Genomic DNA, 25180 nt, shown 5'->3' on the forward strand with positions numbered 1-25180 from the left:
GTTTTGGGATAATTGCTTGTGGATATTTCATCACGAATTAGGTGCTAAAAAATTAGAAGTTAAATATATGCATCTAATATTTCATGTTGAATTTCATGCTGATTTTATAAGCCGTAATGTTAAAACATTTCTAGCAGATTTCATGATGTGTAGTCCCAGGCCACTCTATTGTAAAATATTGCCAACTGCATTCTGAAATGGGAAAGGATGTAGAAAATCAGTTTTTCAGTAGATCGGCCACTCAGAACGCTGAAGAGTCACAGCCAGGAAGGGTGAATGCTAGGAGGAGCAGTGAGAGGTGTGCTGCAGAGGGATGCACAATCTCAGCAGGAAGTGACGACGCCGGCTGCGAGGATCGCGGGCTCCGAGCAGGGGAAGCAAGACAGTGACGAGGTGTGGAGGCAAAGACGGAGCCAAGACGGAGCAGAGCAAGGGGCTCTGTCGGTGTTTGTATACTGCCGAGACCAGGCTCTTTCGGTGTCTGTGCGGCGGGATCAGTCGGTGTTTGTGTGCCGTCGAGAGCGGGCTCTGTCGGTGTCTGTGTACCGTCGAGACAGTCGCATAGAGTGAGGAAGCAGCCGAGGTGGGCGGCAAAGGACAGAGCGCTTTGGAGGCATCTCGATACCTGTGTCGCCGTAGTCCCTAGAGGGGGTGCGATTGTTGGAGACTGCTGGGAAGGAGCTGGTGAAGCGCTACACGGGACTACAGCTCCCAGGAGCGCATGGGGAGTCTCAGCCGTGTACGTCCATCTGCCCATTGGTTGTTGACTCCCTATATTGCAGGTAGCCTACAGCTGCGCCCAGGACGAAGCTCGGATAAAGGGCGGACAGTTTGTGACGAGGTTCTGGTTTATACAGGCTGCTGACTTTTGTGACCTGTATACCTGTACACTGTGAGAGTTCATTAAGTGTTTTTTTTTTTGGACTGTATGTAGGTTGTGTATATCACATTTTGTTTTCAAGCAGCCCTTATTATCTTATTATTCGTGTGTAATTTGGAAAAGCCTTATTCGATTTTAAAGTGATAATTTGTGACTGTTAAGCATGTCAAAGCAAAAAGTCCCCTCTATACCCCAGACATTGGATGATTATTTAGTGAAGATTGTTAGTAAAATTAACTGCGAGAGGAGACAATCCCTAGGGCTTAGCAGCCCCCCCCCCATTATCTAGTGTGCAACTTTCACCTGCTCCATTGGCTCTGGATGACAGTAGTAGTGTCTGCACTAATTCCGGTGTTCCTGATAGGGAAATGATTATGCAGAATACTTCTACCTTAGCCGATCTAGAGGTTTCTACTGCAACATCCACCCACCCCACTACCTAGAGTGGTTAGAGCATGTAGAAAGACCCAGACTAAACGTGGGGGTGCTCGGCCTGCAAAAAAAAAGATTAGTTAGCCCCCTCAAGAATCCAGATAAGGATGAGGATAATACGGCAAATATCGACGACGTTAAACTAGATGTAGAAAAAACAAAAAACTTAGTAAGTATTATTGACTTAAAGATTAAGGGTATTGTCAAACCTCTTATGGTAAAAATTGATCAGCTAACCGCGGAGGTTAATAGATTAGGCGATCTCCTCAAAAAAACACTGGTGGAAGCAGATATTGTGTCAGCTCCAATAACAATAAGCAATCATGATACTCAGGTTGCTCCTCCCGGTGATGTTACAGGTTTAGATATTAGTAGGAGTGTTGTACAGAACTACCCGACAGCACAGTCCTTAGCCTGTAATGATAGCCAGGTTGTTTTAATACCTGATAGAAAAGAGGATTGGACTGAGGTAAGGCGAAGGCGCGCCATTAATCTCCCTCCTGACTGCGCACCATATGTGGTAGTTTTAGCTAATGTTCCCCCTGTTGCAAAGGGGAATCATCAGGAAACCCACGAGTCTTTAAAAAATAAAAACGTTTCCTGGATGCACAGGTATTGTGGATTCCCAACTGAACTTTCAGATCAAGTTCTGACTACCAGAAGGGTAAATTGGATAGGGAGCTCTAAGAAAAGTTTTAGTGGTGACAGTGTCATTATAAACTTTAAACACCCTCAACATGCTGCCACTGTATTATTAAGAGCTGCCTTATTACCAATTACTGATAATAATGTGTGTGCCCGCTCGCTTGCTTTCTTTTACAGCCATCATAATAATGCCCCTTATGGGAGTAGAGGAAGTAGATTATGCCCTGCTACACACAGGCTATACCCTGATATTTCAATGCAAAACCGGTTTCAACCCCTAAGTTCTCTGGATGCAAATGATTGACTTAATGAGGGAGGGCAGTTCTTACCCCAGGTGATTATTATGCCCTGTGTGGATATTGGTATAGACAATACCATGGCCCAAGAGATGCCCAACAACACAGAAATTGAATTGGCGGTGGATATAAGGGCACCGCCCGACTGTAGGGACATAAGCAATTCAAACCAGAATGCGAATTGGGGACGAAACAATGGTATGGTGCCTGATAGTAATTGTGTTAGGGGTAAGGATACTATTACTATTGTTTGTTGGAATGTGGCAGGGCTGAAATCGAAGGAGAGGGATCCAGGATGGTTAACGTTTGTTAATGCCCATGACATTTTATGTCTTCAAGAAACACGGTGTAAAGATGAAGTTAACTATGAGGGATTCGTTTCTTACAATTTACCGGCGTTGGGAGGTGGTATAGGTAGAGCGAAAGGCGGTCTCCTTATACTTGTAACGATCTGTCGTCCTATTGTGGTTAAAAAGTATATACCTGTAGGGGACCTTGTGCAGATCCTCTGGCTTGTGGATGACAAAGACCATAATGTTTTATTGATTAACTATTATAATAACATTTTTGATGTTACCCGGGTCAAAGTAGTAACAGACTTAGCCGGCGCTGTCGAAAATCTATGTCTGGAACAGAATGTTGTATTTGACTTCATCTGGGTAGGGGACTTCAATACTACTTTGTGTGATTTGTCTACACAAAGGGTTTGTGGGGTTACTAACAGTGCCGGCTGGGATGTCCCGCATTTTGGACATAATAGTTATGGGGAAGCACTGCATAAGTTCATGGGCTGCTATGACCTGGAAATAGTGGAGTGCTGTAAAGATGTTAATGGTTTACCCATTCCCACTTTTAAAAATTGGCACACCAGCTCGGTCATTGACCATGTGATCACATCTTCTAATATTAGTTTTTACTGTGATCCACCAAGAATTAAAGTAACTACCCTAAGTGACCACAATCGTATTATTCTGGACACTACCCTTTGGGCCGGTAGTTCGGTGGATGTGGGAATTATTATTTCTAATGTAGAACCACATAGGACTAACGGTGTAAGGCTAAGATGGATTGGTGAAAGAGCCGATGATTTAACTAGCTCCATAATTAATGAGAGCCTGCTGGACATTGCTTCTATTTTAAAAAATAGTTCTGACTCTGAGAGGGTTTTATATTGTTTTAACCAAATTAATAAAGCTATTGATGCCAAGTTTACCAGTCGCAATAGTAGGCAAAGTAGGAACGGACCGAGATGGTTTAATCACCTTTGCACTTCCGCACTAACTGGCCTCAAGCAGGCTTTAGCAGCTAGGCCCAGGGACAAAAAACTGGTAAATAAATTAAGAATGGAATATAAATGTGCGCTCAAACAGAGGAAGGGTGAACTGCAGCAACAGGCTTGGGATTCCCTCAACCAAGCTGCTGAATTATCAAATTGTACATTATTTTGGGCCACGGTCAACTCGCCTTTTCTAAGGGATGAAAAAACACCACAGTTGACTTCTAATGTTTCTAGCGAGGGTTGGATTGCACATTTCTCCAGCATTTTTGACTCTGATAAAGACAATGATCCTAGTCCCAATAAGTGGCCTATTCTGCCTTTGGATATATCCGTTAGTGAGGTCAAATATGGTATACGGGCTAGCAAAGGAGGGAAAGCTCAGGGCCCGGACGGGGTACCTATAGACGTTTATAAAGCTGCGCCAGATGTCTGGGGCCCCCTTTTAACCATTGTTTTTAATGTTGCCGTGTGTGCCGAGGCCCCTGTAACTTGGGGTGAATCAATCATAAAAAGGGAAGTAGATCTGATGCTAAGAATTACCGCCCGATCTCTCTCCTTGACTCTTCAGTCAAGGTTATGAGTAGAGTGATGTTAGTAAGATTAGAGGAATGGGCTGAGCAGGATAGCATACTGGCTGATAGCCAGTATGGTTTTAGGAAGGGACGAGGTACGCTCGACCAGTGAATCAATCTTGATTTACTGATCAGGAAGTATACTGAAGCGAAACCCGGTTCCCTGTATCTTTGTTTTGCTGACCTGAGCAGCGCATTCGATATGGTAGATCATTCCATTTTATGGCCAACTCTGTTAAATTTAGGAGCCCCAGAAGGCATAATCTTTTTCCTCGCTAGGTTATACGATAAATTGAAAACCAACGTACGTTTTGGAACCAGAGGAGAATGTACTCCAAAAATCTGTGTTACACGAGGAATTAGACAGGGTTGTGTTTTAGCACCTCTCTTATTTATTTTATTTATTAATGGAATTGATGATATTTTAAAAAAGGTTAATGCTGATGCTCCTCAGATCAACGGTGTTCCGGTGCCGGTGTTACTATATGCCGACGACGCTGTCTTACTCTCTCGAACACCTGTCGGATTACAACGACTAATGGATAGTTTTTCCTCCTTTATTAAAGATAGAAAACTAGTAATTAATAAGGGAAAAACGCATACCATGACCTGCGGAGCTAAAGCCAAAACGTTAAATGCCTTCTTTATAGACGGCGAAAAGGTGCAACAGGTGGATAAATTTTGTTACCTAGGTATTACCTTCTCTAACAACAGGAAATGGAACAATGAATTTAATAACATCCGGAATAAAATGGCAAAAAATGCTTATGGTATTTATAGATTTGCTGCAAAAGTTGGGGATCGTCGAACCAGGGATATGCTCAAGATTTACCAAGCTAGATGTGTGACTATTGCTCTGTATGGGGCAGGAGTATGGGGTTATAGCTGTACCTACAACTTACAGTTGGAGGAAAATATGTTTTTAAAAAAGCTCCTGTTTTTGCCCATCTCTGCCTCAACTGAATTAAGCCATCGCGAATTAGCCATTAATTATTTAACTGATCTGATATCACTTAAACCATTGATGGTCTGGCGGTCTTTTTGGCTTGGCGATGAGAAGCTACTTAACAGAACTATTGTTGAGGATTGCCTACGTTTGGATAAATATCGAGATATTCCCTGGGTTAAATATGTTGTTGTCTGTTTTTCAGACATTTTTTATCTGAATATTTTAAATAATCCTAGTGCAGCAACCACGATCTCCAAATCAGAAATGAAAAGTATATTTCTAACTTATGCAGAAAGGAAACGAGCAACTATAGCCGGATCATTGTCCTCCGTCATTTTTTATAATAGATACAATCTAATGGAGGGTTTTCCATCTTACCTAACCATGGTGACTAGGAATTCACATAAATTCGTGCTAACCAGACTAAGATTTGGGATGGCACATTGTTTAGTAGCCCATCCAAACATTAAGAAACACCCGATTGGGCCATGTAGGTGCGATAATGTATCTACACAGAGCACTGTGCACCTTCTGCTGTTCTGTAAACTGTATACATGTTTTCGTATAGTATTTTTGAAACCTCTGTTTGTTAAATACGGAACACGTACAGTTAAACATGCCATGGCTTTAATTTTTAATCTGCAATCGGCAGATATTTGTTTTTATACTGCCACCTTTTTAAATCAGTGCATCAATTCCAGGAAAAGTATGAGTTTTTAATGTATTTTATTATTCTTTTTATATATTTATGAATGACCATATGTATTACTCAATGAGCCATTAACTATAATTAATAACTGTAAGTTTTAATTGCAATGTCTTTGTAAATATGTACTGTTGTCTTTTTTTTTTCTCTTCTTTGTTCATGCTTTTATGGTCATTTATATGTGCCGAATAAAGCTTTATGAATTGAATTGAATTGAATTGGGAAAGGACGTAACAAACACCCCCGCAGCTCCTGCGGTCCGGAGGGAGGTCCCCAGCGCAGTAAGTTGGCATGAGAGCTCCTGAGTGAGTCCAGAGGGGGCCCTCCATGTATTTTGTAGGTGTGGGGGGGGGGCTCAGGTTTCGTTACGCCAGTGGAAATGGGGCAACTGTGCTAATATTCCAGGAAAATTATATTACAGTGTGAGTCAAAGGCTTGCTGTTCTACTATTTCAATACGATTTATGTGTAGATATTTTGGACGCAAGACATGCAGAGATTTGGAACATTAATATATATTAACATTTCAGGACATTTTGTACCCTTATTTCAAGTAAACCTATCTGATTTGTGTGCCAATGTGTGGCCATTCACCTGTTTTGTGGGAGAATATCAACTTCTAATTTTGGCCACGCCCATGCAGATATCCCAGGACCCATGTTTACTTGGGATCACTGCCCTGTGGCTATTGGGTAATTACTGTGCCAAGATAGGGCAACTATTGTGCTGATCAGGCATTGGCGACTATTCTGTATGTAATCATAATATGGAAGAGAATTACAGGAGGAAAAGAGCTGCAATTTATTACATCGTACCAAAAATCTGTTTTCAGCTATAGCTGATGTTTCACTGCTTACTTAATGCACAAGGTTGCTCAGAGGTTTCCTCCTCCGCAGTTTGTGTGCAGGTGCCCTCGTCTGCTGGAACTATATTCCACCTACCACATGTTGTGCATGTTTAGCAATTTATATGTTCCATTTTAGTCTGAAAAAATTGTATAAGTGATGCAATCTTTCAAACAATCGTAAATGTGATCTGGAAGATTCTCAAATCTTAGTTTAAGACTGTTTTTTTTTACAATATATTAGTGTATTTTACTAGGAAAATGTGCTTTATAAAGCAGGAACATGTCATCTATTTTACAGCGGAAAATACCCACTGCTTTCTCTTTGCAAGCATCTTTATAGAAAATCCTGGTGTGGCTAATATAATTAATAAATTTAGCACAAAAAAAAACACATTTTAACAACACGTAAAGGAAATATCTTTCTGGGTGAAAAACCCCATCCCCTCTTTGAATGCTATTTGCCAGACGTGGACAATAGATTTCTTAAATGTGTGATTAAAATACAAGCTTTGTGAATCCCATTTTCTCGTGGAAAGCTCTAGGCCACTCACTGTAAGCCTTTTCAGCTCAGTTTTCCAGTCTTCCTTATAGCAGAGCCAGACCTAGATTTTCTCCTGCCCTAAGTAAAAAAAGCTCACGTACACCCGATTGCATCTCCTTAAAATGCATGTACAAATCCGGTCGACGATTAGCAATTTATTTATGATTCGTATCACATTGTAAACTAGAAGCACTGCCAATAATACAATTTTGCAAAGGACATGGAACTCCACTAATGTCTGCAGCCACCTCATCCCTGTTTGTAGACCTTCTGGGAAACAATAAAAAAAAGATAATGTATGGAGACACTAGACGCACAGTACCACACTCTTTAGTGTGTAAAGAACATTTAGATGTCTGTTTCCGCATACCCGCAGCCAAATGAATCTCTTTCAAACGTAAAAGATATAACTGAGCTTATAACTAGGCCTGGGCGGAGTTGGAGGAGTTACACTACGCAGAGCTCTGCGAAGTGCCCAAAAAACTCTGGGCGGCGGACTGCATTAGGTCCCGCTGTTCACGCTGATTTTTAGCACCAGGTATTTGTCCCGTGCTGAAAAATCCGCACAAACGGCTCCCTGCGCAGCGCAAGAGGGCGCTGCTTCTTTTTTGCCGCTCGAGTTGAGTTTCTACTTGAGCGGCAGCTACCTCAACACGAACGGAAGGTTTCTCAACGCGAGCAGTCACAACCATCTGCGACCGCCTGCGTTGAGAAGTCTCGCCGGCAGGTGGTCCTGAGTAAGAGTAAGATTTTCCTTGCTCGCGCTCACCATCTCACTATTGACGAGCGCAAGCGAGGAAAAAACTTCACTACGCTGAGTTTTTCGGAACTCCGCGCTCTAAGCGGACCACGGAGTGGGAAAAACTCCTCAAACTCCGCGAGAAGAGTGAAGTTCACCGCACACCCCTACTTATCACTCAAGATGAAAACATTTTCCTAAGGTTTACTTTTCACTGTCACGCAGTAACTTAGACGTGCTGCTTGAACTGTTGTGTAACACGAGGGGTGCCTGTGGATCACAATCTTTTCCTTTTATATTTTCTTCTGAAGCAGGCACCCTGACAATAAAACAAGCTGGACTTGGATGGGTTTCTTGGATGAAAGATTTTGCGCACATTTTTCATGCTGCTCAGTCAAACATTTTGCCACTTTATTGCTCCGGCTCCATTTCTCGAAATATATATAGAAAGCACGTCTCACCACAAACTGCACCACGTCCTCAGGCTTGTGCTTTGAAGATTTGAAGGCGGACAGCCTGGTTACGACCAAAATTTGATACTCCACGTGCCCAGACATCATCTTCCCCCGGATCTCTTGGTATTCAGGCACTGAGACGTCTATCCCGGTGTGGGAATTCTGAATCCGCCTGAGATTAAGATATATTAAAAACACATCAGCTTTGAGTTTATTTCTTAACAAAAGATAACAAACGCCAACATTATTTTGGGGAACAGTTGAACAGTGATTGAAAAGTGGTAATTCTGTTTCGGTACTTCTAAGTATCTGCCATGATTTCGAATTTCATAACTTATGGAAACACCGCCATCTTCTGGCAAAAATACGAAACTCTTTAAGGAGCTAAGAACTTGTCATTCCGTGTTCCATTAGAGCAGTGGTTCCCAACCTCTTGACTTCTGTGGACCCCCACTCAGAGCCGGCCTTAGGGCATTAGAACGGAAGCGGCCGCACTGGAGGATGACTTTGAGGAGGGGCCAATGACCTCTGAGGGCGTGGGAGTCGCACTTTTGAACAATAACGTACAATTTAAAAGCACCTGCTGCAGTTTGTTGTGCATTCCGAGGACCCCCACTGAATCATTATTTTTATTTGGGGACACCCCCACTGAGTCATTACCGGAAGCCAGGGACATAGGCCTATATATCTTGTCCATGATTTGAATCGCAAAACAATACACAAAAATTACAGAAACAAGCATTCAATCAAAAACATCCATAAATAATAATACATTTAATTTAATTTGCAAACAAACAAAAAAATGTACATTTAATAGGAAGGTTGGAGCTTTTCTAAATTCAGTTGAAGCCACACATCGCCATAGTATATTCTGTTTGAGGCACCTGCGCTGTTCACACAAATCCATTTGAGGATACTAATTTAATGTTTAGCCTCCAATTTCAAGTTCCTTGACATTTATAGTACGCGTTAAGATTTCCAATTGAACGTTTAGCAATTTTTTTATATACACTTTATTAATCCACTTTATTTATATACACTTTATTAATCTGTTAATATCAGTTAATTTTCTAAGCAGTCAGTGACCTCCTGAGAAGGCTTTGTGGACTACCAGGGGTCCCTGGAGCATAGGTTGGCAACCACTGCATTCCAGCTTTGGTCTAGAGCAGAAATTGGGCTTAGGCACCAAAATAAGGGGCCACATTTATGAACTGGGTAGTAAAAAAAAAAAAAAAAAGAGGTGACCCACACTTGCAACTCTGGACTTTTAAAACTATGCTGCTTGGGTCGTGTCATAGGGTGAGAGGCCACAGGTATTTCTGCTTGTTGTGAGCAACGCTTGAAGTGGTGTTTTTAGAGAAATGGGGCAGTGAAATTCACTATGGGTCTGATTTAGAGTTTGGCAGAGGGGTTACTCCATCACAAACATGACATATCTCCTGTCTGCTGTATTACAATCCCCACAGGATATTATGGGATCGTAATATAGCGGATGGGATATCCAACATGTTTGTGATGGAGTAACCCCCTCTCCCAAACTCTAAATAAGGACCCTTGTTCCTTCCCTATGAAACTGATAAAAACATGGACACATTCTTGATGATGGTAACACCAACAGCTCACACACAGCCACAAATCCATCCTGCACACAGCCACAAAGCCGCCCCACAAACTGATGTGGCAGACTGTCCTATACGGCACCGCCAGACTGCCCCCCAAGGCCAATCCAACCTTGTTCCCTTACATTTGCAAACATCATGACTTTTTTTTTAAACCACTTTTCAGTGTAGAAGTCCAACGACTGCAGTGTTTATTTGCAATGGGGGTTTTCTATTGAACCAGGATCCTTACATTAGCACATTTATGGGTGACAACAGTTCTTTACTGACACTGGCTGCAGGTGTCCAGGACTCATTCTTCATCATTGGACCAGAGTCAGAGAGAGAAAGATATGAAAGGGAGTCAGAGGAGAAAGATAGGAAAACAGTGACAAAGTGAGAAAGTAGAGATGAAAAAGAATGTACAAAAGCAAGTTAAAAGACAGGAAGTGTAGGGTGGTTGAAGAAGGAGGCATGATGAGGAATCAAGAACAGAAGTCTTGGTATTTGGCAAGCTAATTCAGAAGTGCCAGAAATAGGCAACCAAGAAAAACAATGGGCCCCTGCAATTAAGTTTTTGTTTTTTTGTTTTTCTGCTTTTTAACAAATTAAGCATTGGTGGCATCAGTGCCTTTGGCAGAGTAACCATTTAGTCCTCACTGACCCTCATTGCAATTAACTTGTAATCTCTGATGAGCACCTACAGCAAGAGATACTGGCTGTATCGACATTGAAAATAATGCAGGAAAAGAGCAGTCCCATTTAAAGTGGATAAAATCTCTAGGTGCAAAGGTGGTACAGAGGGGAATCAGAAGCAATGACCTGACAATATCATAAACCAGGTTATGCCCACATTCTCAAATGGACTCTCAGGGTCGATTTCTGAAAGGGCCAGTGTAAGAACTAGCATCCTTGGCATGGTTTTCCCGTAACAATTTGCTTTCAGACCTCCTGTTTTTCCTGACTTAGTTTTTGCTGGGCTTAGCACTCTGCATACTTACTACTGCCACCCTGTGCTAAGTGCTTGTGCTCCTTCCCTAAAACATGGTAACATTGGCTTATACCAACTGGCATTTCAAATTTACTTGTAAGTCCTTAGTAAATTGGCACTACCTGTGCCCAGGGCGTGCAAATTAAATGCTACAAGTGGATCTGCTGCATTAAATGTGCTTAAGAAGCATTCTAAACATGTCTAAGGCCTGGCATTATAGAGCCTGTGTGTGTGGTTTTAAACTGCCATTTCGACCTGGCAAAGTAAGACCCTTTGCCAGGTCCAAACTAACCTTTTTAACACATATAAGTCAAGCCTAGGGTAGGCCCTGGGAAGCCTAGAGAGTGGAATGCAATATATTTAAAAAGTAGGACAAGCATTTTTTGGTTTTACGTGTCCTGGTAGTGAAAAACTCTTAAATTAAGTGTTCACTACTGCAAGGCCTACCTCTCCCACAGGATAACATTGGAATTACCTTATTACACGTGTAGTTTCCAAATGGGAACAGGTAACCCTTTCATGTTTGGTGTCTCTGGAATCACAATTCACAATCCTAACTTATGGTGTTGTTGGATTTTAAATTATAGTTTTGAAAATGCCACTTTTAGAAAGTTGGCATTTTTTTTTGCTTTAGCCATTTGGCGCTAGCAGCTTGGCTCTGGGTCACATTATTGGCTGTGGGTGACAGTTGGGCTTTGTGTATTCCTGCTAGACAGCCACACACAATGGGGTGCTTAGGTGTGACTGGATGTGCCATCACTGGCTGGATGTGGGGGGGGGGGGGGGGGAGGAGATGGGGCCAGCCCCACGTACACTTGACTATGTGTTGTTCAGTCTCCATACAAAGGGCTGCTTACCCCTCTAGTTAGTCTCATGCCAGGGACAGGAAGGAATGGTACCTGTGCACTTCAAAGGCAAACCTTGAGAAGCTTCTCCCCACTTCAAAGGTACAACTGTGTATAAATATTGGACCTCAGACAGCACCAATTCATTACAATTCTGGACCTGTATATACTCTGCCACGAAGAATGACTGCTGTACAGCTACAAGGACTGCTACTCTGCCGGACTGCTGAGATGAAGGTACTGCTGCACTGCTTACCTGCTGATATCTTTCCCGAATTAGAAGAACTGGACCTGCATCTCTTGAACTCAGAGTGACTCCAAGTGCTAGTTGGTGGGCCTCCTGATCAGGGACATGACAGACTTCAAACAACCTTGCATCTGCACCTGGATTCTGCCATCTGTGAGACTACCCTGCCAAGTGGTGCCAGCCCAGTCTTGGACCCTTGGAAGTGGACTTAAGGTACTCAGCCTCTCTTGATCCATCATCTCCTATGCTGCATGGTGCAACCCAGAGCAGAACTGACACATGACACATCTCTTCTACTGTGTGGATTGGACCACGCATCGCGGGCGCAGCCCACATCGACTTTGTGACCGCCACTGCGCAACAAATCTTCAGCACTGGCCCTCACATTTTCATTGATGGAAGACTTAACAATAACGCCGGACTCCTTAGCTCTTCAGAACTGATGCATCAACCCAACTGTGTGCCACATTCTCAAGGCAGGATTTTGCATTGCAAGCCCCATCAACGGGATCTTCGACGATGCAGGCATTTGCATTGCAGTCTCACTGCATCTTGGAACAAATGCATGGCTTTAGCTGCACAACAAATCTTCAATGTGGATCATTGCAATGCTGCGCAAACTAAAACTTAGGGTACTTTGTTCAGTGAGCCTAACTGGGTCCCTTTATACGGCCAGTGCTCCATCAGTCAGCCTGAACTTGTAAGTTTCTCCTGGTCTGGCGTGACCAAATATCCACATTTAGTTCTTTGTGCCTCTTGTCGCTATTTTTTACTAAACCCTTAAAAACTGAATTTCTCTGGTTCTACTAATTATGTTGTTGTCATTTTGGTCAACGTTTTATTTTTCTAAATTGGTGTGGGATCCTTTTTGTGTGTTTTTTTTCATTTGATTACTGTTTGAAGTGTTGTACAAATCCTTTATACACTGACCCTAAGTTAAGCTTGACTGCTCTGTACCAAGCTACCAGAGGGTTGAGCCCAGGTTAATTTAAGGTTGGCTGACAAGGATTGTGGTTGCTGCTTGACCAGGGCTCACATCCCAGTCAACCAACAACCCAATTCCTCACAGCCAGTTTTCTCAGCTGCAAGAGATACCATACTGGCCAGTTATAAGATTTCCAGGGGGCCAGAATTACACAACCCATTAACAAACATCTTGTAATGATGTCCACTGACAGCTCACTTTGTGACAATACTGAAGTGTGACCAACCACAAAAAAGGAAATAATGCTTACGAGAGACGGTGATTGGTAGTGATGCATGCACCAGCAGAGAGAGTTACAGAATACAAGACTGTGTGGGGTGTGTGAAGGTTCTGACCATGAAACTGCCTGCCTGCTTTTCTGCAAATTACAAGAAATTCTTGAAAACACTTTTCCGCCTTCAGGAAATTGTAAATTTTTAGAACAACTGCTGGAGGAAATATCTGAGAAAATAGGTTTTGCGTGAGGACAAACCAGCCAATTAAAATATGCCAGCCAACGTTTAGAAACTCGCTCTTACTTTCTATGCTGAACACGTATTTTTATTTCTTTTTACAAGACGTTTTCATCAAGAACAATATAATATTGTCAGGCGTACAACTTTATGTACTTCAATATACTTTTGTGGTTGTCCCTTTGGTCTGTAAAGACTTCAGGACTCTTGATGTCAGACAGGAAATAGAATCAGAAGAAATAAATAAAGCAAAATAAAAAAAACTGCATGCAATACATAATTTAAAAAAAGTTTTCTAAAATCACAAAATAAGTTATTGCGCCATGTGCTATATTTAACTACCTACACAGCATAGTGCTTAAGCAGATGCAATTTTTCGAGATTCATCAAGCTATGAACATATAGGCTGTGAAGGCAAAGAAAGAGAATTTTCATTATAGGATGGATGTGACAGGTTAAGTGTAAGCCTTAGGTGTGGTGACCTTGAAAGTCATAAAGCAAATTGTGTTAGTGGCAAAAAAAGATATTGTCATGTTACTTCTGAAAAAAGGTGCTAGCTGAAAGCTCCACTGGAGAATGTTTTCCTAAATTGGTGTTTCTCAGTCCTTTCAATACAAACATCAGGATGGTGAGAAAGTTAGTGGTAGACCACTGGTCACTGTTAACTCATGAAGATGAGTGACGTGAGTATGGAAAGAACCTCCTCTGGTCTTTTATAGACATGCTAAGCATCTGCTGCGCGCGTTCGCAAAGGCTGATGTTCGCAGACCACATAACAAGAAGAGACTCAAAGTAGGGGACTTTTTAGTGTCTCAGTATTAAAGATCTGTAGATATAATACTAGGGGATAAGGTTTAAATTTAAACCACACACTATTTGTGACATGCGTCTTGCTATTTGTTTTAAATGCCCTTGATGGTTTGTATATGTAGGTAAGACAAGCAAATGTACAGATAGGGCTGGCACTCAGGGTCGTACTGGCCTATAATACAATCAGTTAGTACCCGATGGGCTGGTCTGACAGGTCATAATGTGGTCTGATTTTTTTGGCTGTTTGTGGGCCTGTTTTATGGTCTGCTGGGACTGTTTTTACGGTTGAGTTCCCCAATATTAAAACAAACATTAAAGAACAACATGGCAACAATGACTTCAAAATAGCCGCACATCCCTAAAAATATATCAAACCCTAATATATCAATTAATGGTGCTCAATAACACTATAATACACCTGTGTGAACTGGAATCAAGAAACCAGTTAATATCAAAAGCAAAAAATAATAGTGGAGCACTCAAAACTCTCATTAAAATTAATACTATAGTGATCAATGGGACCATCTGGGAGAGTAAATTGGATCAAAATACGAATAAAGAGAAAAGGATACCTAAAGAATTAAATACAAAACCAAATGGGTGTCAATATTCTCTTGATCATTAACATATTTAATAATAGTACATTTATATATATAAAAAATACAATATATGACTCATCATATCCATGATTTATAAGATCACATAAAAACCAACAACAAATTATTCTTTTGAAAATGCAAAAAAGTTAATGTCTATTCGTATGAAGTTCCGTTTGGCAATGGAGCCCAGATGTTCAGTCTTTATAAATCCTCAACCAATAGAAGTAAGCTTCAGCCCATACGATGTTTAGCCGACACATGTTTCGTCCCATTCCGGGACTTTATCAAGGCTTATGTTCTATTCATAATAAACTCCAAATTCCAAATTCAATAGAATCCAACTCTTGTTATTTATTTACTTGTTTGTTTTTCAATATCCTAATTTGGCTCCTTGTTAGCCATTGTTCAACCCTAATCAGGGTTTCCAGACTCTATATCAAGGTCTATGTTACGCGTGCAATGTCTTATACATATCTCTAACTTCTAACTTGTCCGAAGCCTCATCGGCGGCGTTCTGTGTATGTGATCACGTGTATGAGGCTTCGGACAAGTTAGAAGTTCACTCTGGCCAGTATAGCCATGGACCCTAATCTATTAGATGTGCTCACAATACTTCATAATAATAACACTGCTCAAGTAAGGTGGGCATGGGCGGCAACTTGACTAGTTTTATCCCAGTTCAGCAGGGAGTTCGGCAGGGGTGTGTCCTTGCGCCAACACTTCTCCTTATAAATAAATGAGCGGGTCAGTTCACTGAGCGAGTGTATACATTATTCCCCAAAACTGTCGGGGTCGCCTATCCCTCTTCTTCTTTTTGCAGACAATACTCTTTTGTTGTCCCGAACTCCTAGTGGCTTTCAAAATCTCTTAAATAGATTTTGTGAGTTTTGCTACTCACGTTGTTGAGAGATTAAAACTTCTAAAACCAAAATTTTGCTCCTTAATGTGCACAGAGCATGTCGAGCCAATGTTACTCTGAAAGGGGTATTGCTGCAGATTGTAGACATGTTGACTATCTAGGGATTAGAACACACAAGTGTGAAACCTGGAAATTTCAAATAGAACAGAGCTAACTAATGCTAGCACATTCTGCCTCAGCCATCAGTAAGAGTTTAAAAGCAACTAGTGCTAAATCTATCCCACCAGTAGAGGACCTGTATAGAGAAAAAGCCCAGGCTGCAGCACTTTATGGGGCAGAGGTTTGGGGGAATCACCAACATTAGGGGGCTGACTGTCAAAGAAAATACTTTAAAAAGATGTCTCCTTACTCCCTCACAAAGTACTCCCATTACGCCATTATTCTTTGGCTCACGGCAAAAAAGGGTCGGTGACTTGGTCAGACTAAGACCCCTTTTGTACTGGGCGAGGCTGTGGTCTACTAGTGAGTTACATCATTATAGCCTGGGGGATGAAGAAGACATGAGCCTGAGTAATGCACACTCATTTCCATCGTTTAAGTATGTAAAATACTATTTCATTACTTGAGTTTGCATTGGTAGACTACTGAAATAACCCTACCACAATAAAATCAGATGCCAAGGAAAGAGTCAACTCTGCATTCTGGGAAAGGTATGTTTATTCGTACCATTGTAAGGTAAAGGCGGGGAGTTTGATGGATACTTTTTTAGCCCACATGCCATTCCTGGCAAACGAGGCATATTTAGGCGACATACAACCCCCTATCACCAATACACTGCTGGTAAATAAAATGTATATCAAATTAGAAATTCCATCCACCATTGACCGCCGCATGTACATTTACCCCAGCAAGGACATTGAACAGGTCCTATTTTTTTGCACCTAGTACTCCAAGCAAAGGCAGAGGCAGACTTGGCTCGAACCTCTGTTTAAGAACCTTGTGGTGAGACATTATAAAGAGGCCTGTAGGATCTTACGCACAGATACATGTCAAGTTATCATCTTTAGGGTCAGTCGGTATCTTAGGGCTGTCTGGCTGGATAGGAAAAAGGCAGGTGTGAAGTTCTAAACTAATTGCTGTTGTACTACCTCAGTTTTCTTTAATTGGTGTGAGGGGGCTACAGTTCGAATGTGTGAACCGTTGTAGTAGTTAAGATGATTAAATTCACAATGTGATCTTATGCATTGTTGTTGCTGTGCAATGTTTTATAACTTATCTTATTCTGAAGTTAAATTTGTACCTTATTGGTGGGTTGTCACTGTATATTTTTAAAACTTTCAAGTTTTTTTACAGCATTTTATGTGTTTGTATTTTCTAATATGTTTTATGGGCTCTGCCCAAAATAAACTCTTTAAACGAACTAACTAGTTAGTCAACATTATGAAAACAAAGACTTCTTCACCAAGTTAGGGGCTTAATTTCAGGACCTCTTCAAACTATATCACACTGCTGCTATCTACCTGACCATCTTACACCACTCCGTTTAACAGATCTTGGAACAGACTCAACACCCTTTACCTTAAGTACTACATTCCACACTCTACACTTCATCAAATACACCACTCCACTTAACACCTCACCCTCTATAGCATATAATCAAACCATCAGTGCCAGAAGCACATCACACATGGCTCATGCAGCCCTGCGGATGGCCTACAGTCATAACTGACTGTCCTAAAAAGAATCACTCTTCAGAGGAACACGGCCAGACAAGATTCGAGAGAGGGATACTTACAAAAGAACAACCATAGTATTGAAGTTCAAAGAAACAAAACCAGGGAGCAAGGAAGGATGGGACAGGGTGGTCTGTCCACAGTACTGAGGAGCAGGGACCTGGTAACCAGAATATCAAGCAGCAGACTGACTGGAAGAGGGTGACATGGGAACCAGGAGCACAGAATCAGCAGTTAAACGAGAAATAAGTCCTGGTCCAACCTCATAGAACACTAACTACCTGGAGCAACAGAGATTTATTTATTTATGGAGTTGGGAAAAGTCTTCATTCAAGATACAGAAGAGTGCAAGAACTAGCACAGGCCCCACACTGAGGTCGGTTCACTAGTGAATATCCAGATGCATTAGAACCCACAGACAAACGGTGTAGCAGTAATACACTGATGTACACCTACAAGACCTTAGGAGAGTGCAGTAGTATTACAATTCCTCTGAAATCTATCTTGACCATACAAAACATCAGTAGACACCACCACAGCTGGCTCAAGGTAGGTTAGAGGCTCTCAAGACCTGAATCCCCACTGTAGCTCATCCCTCAGAGAAAAGCCACATCACTTCCACTTGGGTTTGCCAGGCAGGTCAGGAGACACCCCCACTTCTCATAGAGCAAAACCTCACTCACCAAACCACATGTACGTATTCACCCAGGGTTTGTTGTAGTTCACCTCCATGATGGTCCTCTAAGGCAAGCCCACAATCACAGATCCGACACTGCATCAAAAGTAGTAAGTGGCTGAGTAATTGTTAACCTGTGGCACATAAAAACCACAAAGCATACCTTAACATTTATCCATCTAGAGTGACAAAAAAATTGTGGGGCAAAACACTATGCATATAAGTACAAAGGTCACCCTCTTGGAATTTAATCTCTCATACATTCCAGCAGGCCTTCAAATTATTTGTCAGCCGAATGTCCTTTAAGGGTGAGCCTCAGTCAGAATATGTGGTCCCCAAACATATATCATCCCAACTGCAGACTACATGGAGCATTTCCTTTCCTCACATGCGCAAAGTGGGATGAAGTAATTTCTGAGCAACGTTAGGTATAGTAAAAATATGCCTAAGGGAACAGATGCAATTTCTGCATAGGTGTAATTACTTAGATGAGAGTCATGCTGCTTTGCAAATGATACTAATATTATAATATCTTCATTGGGCAGGTGTATATTGTAAGGAATCTTGCCCAGTGTGACTTACATTCTTGAATTTTCGCTTGAAAGGCTGGTTCAAGTTTTGAAGTGGCATTCTTTAACAATGAATGCACGTTGAGCTATATACAGCAGTGAAATCACAAGCTTGCATGCTTTTTCCCAGACTATAGAAGTTTCAGGAACCCCTGAGAAGCATTGAAGAGGACACTGATTGTGTTCTCTACTAACCACGATGCTGAGTACTTCATCCAAACAGAATGTTTTCCCTAAATGCCTCACTCACTCTGTTGGGAAGCTGGGATGACTAGTCAAATCCTAGCACAAACAATATAGTGTGAAAGTTGAGACTAGACACAGAACAATTCCCAAAAAGTTAAAATTCCAGTCAGAGATAATTAGTTAAAAAAGGCAATCCTTTTGTGGCTCCCTCTATTTAAGTATGTGCACAGTAAAGCATAAAACTGAACCCTAAAAATCACACAAGCAAAATACACAACCTGAAAATCTCAACTATTGATACATAATTTACCATTAGAATGAGTTGTAAATGATCCTTCCAATGATCTGGATCACTTCACTGCGTCGACAAAGATGGCAACGGTGGCAATACAGGGCTACTCAGAACTGTACATTACACTGTTGAAGTGCAATACCAACTCAGTGATACTAACGTCCATGGTCACCTACATAATGATTTCAGGAAAGAAACCCTAATGACACTCAAACAAAGTTGATATTGGAACAGGATGTCCCCTTTACAAGAAAAGTGTGTGGCCCTTGCAGAGTGCCTGACTGCATATGAAACTAGTATCCTGCCTTTTTTGGCCCTGGTGTCATGCATATCTACTGTGCCCACAGAGACCTAGGCCATTCAATAATAATGTAAGGTCCACAACGTGTTCTGTGACCTGGCGATGCGCAACAAGTGTGCATGCATAGTAGGCACTGGACTGTTGTCGATGTCCTTGGTGCATCACATAAAGCAGAGGTCTCAGCACACCATGTTTTGAGAATCAGTAGTATGACTGGATCTTATTTTCGGTGTCATGGGGAAGCAAGCCACTGGCTACTCTCATGTAAAAGTTTGCTCTTATGTGAAACCCAGAACCTTGCACTGACATTACATATGTTGGCATGAGTAGTGAGTGTGTACCACATGATGGGAGTAGGACTCTGTGCTGTGAGAGCCTGAGTACTAGGGCAGCTGGGATTCATTTTGGGTGCCTCTGGTTTAAAATAACACAAGCTGGAGGTTGGACATAAATTCTCCAGACAATGGAAGTGTATTGCATGCATTCCTGTGACTGGAGGGTGGCAAGCCAGACAATGAAGGAAGGAGAATGTGACAGGGAAGCTACAGAAATTTGCTTAGCACCGTGCTAGCAAAAGGGCTGCCTATTAGATCCTCTTGAGCACTGCTACTTGGTAGTTGGTAGGGGTGAGGAATGGAACCAATTTCTGTTGTTTAACGTGAGAATATTTCTAGGAAGGGCTTGCCCTTCTGTCTGCCTCGGATTACTGCTTCAGGAAGACTGATGACAGCTGGATGTTGAGATATCACACTTCATTTTGCCCTGCTTTTTATTCTCCTGCTTGGAGCAGGCCACAATGCTCCCGGCTGTGAGAGCCATCGCCTCACAGAAAATTACATTTGAAAGAGAACTACCCCAAACCAGTTTTGAAGCCATAGATACTGGATCAACATATCCTGTCTGGGATCCAACCGACCCTACTTGGCTCCAGTTCCAAAGACTTCATGACCAAGGAGTGGTGTGCTCTGCTAAAGACGCGAAAGAGCACTCTGTGACCAAAGCCGGTGTCTGCATGACAGCCAGTCTCCCAGAGTTGAGGGGACATTACCTTAAGTCTGCACTTTTTGCTGGAGAAACTGGGGATCTGCCTAGTTTCTGGAAGCCTGTCTGCCTGCTGAAAGGGAAGAGGAGAGTGCCTGGCCCTGCAGGAGGAGAGACTTCCAGAAGGGGAAGGGCAGCGATCTCTCAATATAAGGACTACCCAGAAAAAGCTGACTGGTCTAGAAAGGAAGTCAAAAGCTACCCATTCTTTGAGGGTGTCCCCTTCTCTCTTCCTGTGTGAACTGCACTAGGACTTTGCAAGTACAGGTACCACTGTGTCATCTGGCAGACTGAACTCATCTGCACTCAGCACTCAGGGCTGCAACTAACAAAGATGTTGTGTCATTGCACAGGACCTGGCACACAGACTTCCTCCAGCAGTTCCTGTTCCAAAGGGATGTCGCTGCTGAGGCCACCTGGGTGAGAAGTTGCCATTGCAAACAGCAGGAAACCAAGCTATACTTGCTGTTCCAGTAGCTCTACAACAATAATTAAGCAGGTAGTGTGGTTTATCCTGCAAATAGGATTAGGGACAAAGGGCTACATGTACGTAGCATTTTGCACATCACAAATAGCAAATCGGGCCGTTTGCGATGTGCAAAATGCACTTCGGTATGTTGGAACCCATTTTTGCGATTCAATAAACTATTTACCGAATCACAAAAAGGGATTGCGAGGCCCAATTAGGAAGGGTTGTTCCCTTCCTAACTGTGCGTTGCAGTCTAATGTATGATGGTTTGTGACCGCAAATGCGGTCGCAAAACAATCGCACTTAGCACCAGTGTGACACTGGTGCTAACCCTTCGCGAACCGGAACCCCTTCCCCTCTGTGAATGGCAGGAAAAACATTTTTTTTCAGAGCAGGCACTTCCTGCTCTGAAAAAATGAAACAAAAACGTTTCATTTTTTGTTCTTGAAATGCATCTCGTATTCCTTTAAGGAAAACGGGCTGCATTTAAAAAAAAACTGCTTTATTTAAAAGCAGTCACAGACATGGTGGTCTGCTGTGTCCAGCAGGCCACCTTCCCTGTGAGGGTGGCCATTCCCAAGGGGGTCGCAAATTGCGACCTACCTGATGAATATTCATAAGGTAGGGCATTTGCGACCCCCTTGCGAATCGCAAACAGTGTCATTGACACTGTTCAACATAAGGTTTTACGACTCACAAATTCTGAGACGCAAAACAAATAGTTTGTACATGTAGCCCAAAAAGTGCTCAGAGGAACCTGGTTGGAGGACTTGGGACTTTTTGACCGAGTAAACGTCTGGGGGTGGAACTGTTGAACTGAGTTGCATAACTGTATGTGATTTCATAGAAAAATGATTTCATGGAATACCATTACTGAGAAACCATTTCAACTAAACTGATTAATGGAAATTTTCTGAATGGATGGCCTTTACCACTTCACAGAAACCAGCCACTTCATAGAATGCCGTTTTGTTCAAAATTTGCTTTTGCATGCTTATTATTTAAGGTGAAATACAATGGTGAAAGATCTTACTTACAGAAACTGATTTGTCGGAGGTATTTATTTTCGTGTCTTACTTTGGGGGACATCATTTCAGATTTATATCTTTTACACTGTCAAACAATTGCTTCAAATGCTTTCAATTCACTGACCCCCATCACCACCCCTAAACAGCATCCATCCCTGACCTCTCACACCCTCTAAACACCATTAATCCCTGCCCCTGAAAAAAACCTCACAACACCTAAACTACACTCATTCCTGTCCTTAAAAGCCCTTTCTACCAGTAAACTCCACCCATCCCAGAAACCTAAAATCCCCTTACTACGTCTAAACTACACCCATCCCTGATCCCTAAACTACATCCATCCCTGAACCCTGAAAGCACTTTCTGCCCCTACACTCCACCTATTTCTGAAGCTTAGAACTCCTCTCTATCATTAACTCTACCCACTCCTGATCCCTAAAAAACATTTCTGACCCCTTAAAACCCATCACAACACCCAAACTCCAGCCATCCCTGAACCCTAAAAAAAACTTCACTGCCCTTAAGCATCACCCATTCCTGAATCCTAAAACCCCTTTCTCCATCTAAAATGCACAATCTTTAAAGCCCTTACCCACCCTAAGCTCCACCTAATCCTGAACTCTAAAAACCTTCACCAACCCTAAACTGCAATCATCCATGAAACCTAAAACCCCTCAACACCCCTACACTCTACCAACTCCTGAACCCTAAACACACCTTAAAAGCCATAAACTCCTCTCATTGATAAACCCTTAAATCCTACCATCAACTCTAAACTCCACCCATTACTGATACCTAAAAAAACTCTCAAATCTAAACCCTTTTTTTATACCTGAACTCCACCGATTCCCGACTCCGAAAAAACCCTAATTACCCCTAAACATGGTTTCCTCCGATGTGGTTTCTCAGTTTTCATTTTTCCTTTAATTCACATACATCGGAGTTGCACATCTAACGAATGGGGTAGGTAGAAGTGATCTCCACTGTACCTATTTAATTCCTCTGCTAGCACCATCCTGGGGGACAGCAGATATTGGAGATCTCTTACAAAGGGAGAGAGTACCATGAGTGGGTACAGCACTTTTCTAAAGATCGTAACTGAGATTACAAACCTTTAATTGAAATTGTGATTACTACTGGACAGTGCTGTATTTTGTTTTGCTGTGAAATTAAAATGCTTTCTTTTATAAAGCATAAGCACTGGAATGGACAATACAATATTCTGTCTGTTGGTTAACTGTTGGGTTCTTAGTTCTTTTCTTCCACACTGCCTCCTTAGGAAGCATTGGACTGTTCACACTCACTACATTGGACTGAAATGCAGAAATGGTTGGAATGGGCCCAATTTGCTGAGCCACAGTAAGGAGGACCCCAGGCGATCAGTGGCAAACAGCCTCAACCACTGCTGTTGGTCCAAGTAACCCATGTCTGTTCTGTGGCCCCGCAAATGGGGTATTACGGCTGACAAGTGGAAAACATCTGTACTCTTAACTGATGAGCCAGGTTGCCTTATCAATTCTCAACCTATAACATCTACGTTGCATCCCAACCTGAAAGACCACCACGGGGAAGACAAATACTTTCTGCTGTGACCTCCAACACCTCCAGGCTTTCCAAATACATTGGTATAGATTTACAAACATTTGTAATGGGGTTACCCACAAACATGAGGGGCGTAAAGGATAGTCTTGTCATACTGAACAGGAAACTAAAGGAAGGAGATCATTTGCTGGTCACTCTCAACATCACCAGTCATTACACATGGAGTAGATAACATAACACCTATCCCTGAACCACTGTAGCGCGATTGCTCTTCAAAACCAGAACAGCACAATATTTAGCGCCCAACCGAATGGTCTTTGGCATGATTCAGTTCTGTCTGGACAATATTTATTTCATTTTAATGGCATCCTGTTTAAACAGCTATGTAGAATCACAAAGGGTGCAAAATGTGTGCCAGCATGCCAGAACCTATTGATGAGACACTTAAACAACAATGAATTTGGAAAGGTGACACATCAGCGTACCCACCCTATATAAGTTTTTGTGATGTGTACGTTGTTGATGTCTCCATGGTATGGCAATGGGCAGAACCAAAACTACACAAACATTTGGGATACCTGACTAAAAACAAACTCAATTTTGAACTGAACTTTTATACTACTAAAAGTAATGCGGCTTTCAAAGAGATAAAAATCTACATACAAGATGGATTTCTACAGTCCCGATATTATCACACGAGAACAGCCTCCCACACCATCTCTCATGCCCACATCAACCACCTGACCCATCAATTTAAGAACCTAGGCTGAATTATTATGGATCAAAGGGAACTGTTCAGAAGACCTAATCTTTCAGGAAAATGCAAATTCATTGTTAACAGCGTGGACATGCAGAGCAACAATCTTCAAAACAAGCAGCAGCTGGCAAAATAGTGCTTATCAAGAGTTAAAAACCCAGCCAAATCAACATCAAAATAAGTTTTATTAACAGGTTTTAATAGAAATATCACAATATAAGGAGGATAATCAACAACAATGTTGTCAGAACCTGTCTCACAGACAAAGTGTTTATCACACCAAGTAAATCCAACAGTAGGCAAACTTTGATCTGTACTCACAGACCCTCTTAAAGAATGTTGTACAACAGAGCACAAGAAGAAAAGACATCTTCAATTCAAAACTCTTAAGCAAGAAACAGCATCTAATTAAGGAGGTGACGGGGACTGAGACGGTAACACCTTGAAAGCTTCTTAATTCAGAGAGTACGTACAGTTCGCCTTGGACTTAATAAAGATACAACATTATATGCATTCTGAGTCTACCACAATATATCCACCTCCGAGCTTCCCCCTGAAGTAAACTCTGGTTTGTCTCTGTCTTCTAACACTATCTTTCTTGGAACTTTCCTAATGTCACTTGTTTTCTCATCCACTCATGTACAACCTTGTGACTGATCATTCAGACTTCTCAACGTTACACCATGTGTTAAAATGTCCGTTTTATCAACATAACATTCCATTCCAAAGTATTAATTCCCAATTTTGACTTATCGCTTCTTTTCTCCGTGCTGGCTGCAGAAATGAACTCCACTCTTCCTTTGAGTTGCATATATTCATAGACCTTTCACTGCATAATATGGACTCCCACCCTCGCTGAC

The 25180-nt window shown here is 41.9% G+C and overlaps 1 protein-coding gene across 2 annotated transcripts in view; it reads right to left on the reverse strand.

Annotated features, from left to right (window-relative positions):
- The window catches only part of HS1BP3 (HCLS1 binding protein 3), a 273807-nt gene that overhangs the window by 215978 nt on the left and 32649 nt on the right, over window positions 1-25180 (reverse strand). For both annotated transcript variants that reach the window (XM_069235999.1, XM_069236000.1), the window contains exon 2: window positions 8347-8512. In XM_069235999.1, coding sequence (XP_069092100.1) covers window positions 8347-8512 — 166 coding nt within the window. The remainder of the gene's footprint in view (window positions 1-8346; window positions 8513-25180) is intronic.

Source organism: Pleurodeles waltl, chromosome 5, assembly GCF_031143425.1.
Source record: "Pleurodeles waltl isolate 20211129_DDA chromosome 5, aPleWal1.hap1.20221129, whole genome shotgun sequence".
Classification (NCBI taxonomy): Eukaryota; Metazoa; Chordata; class Amphibia; order Caudata; family Salamandridae; genus Pleurodeles; species Pleurodeles waltl.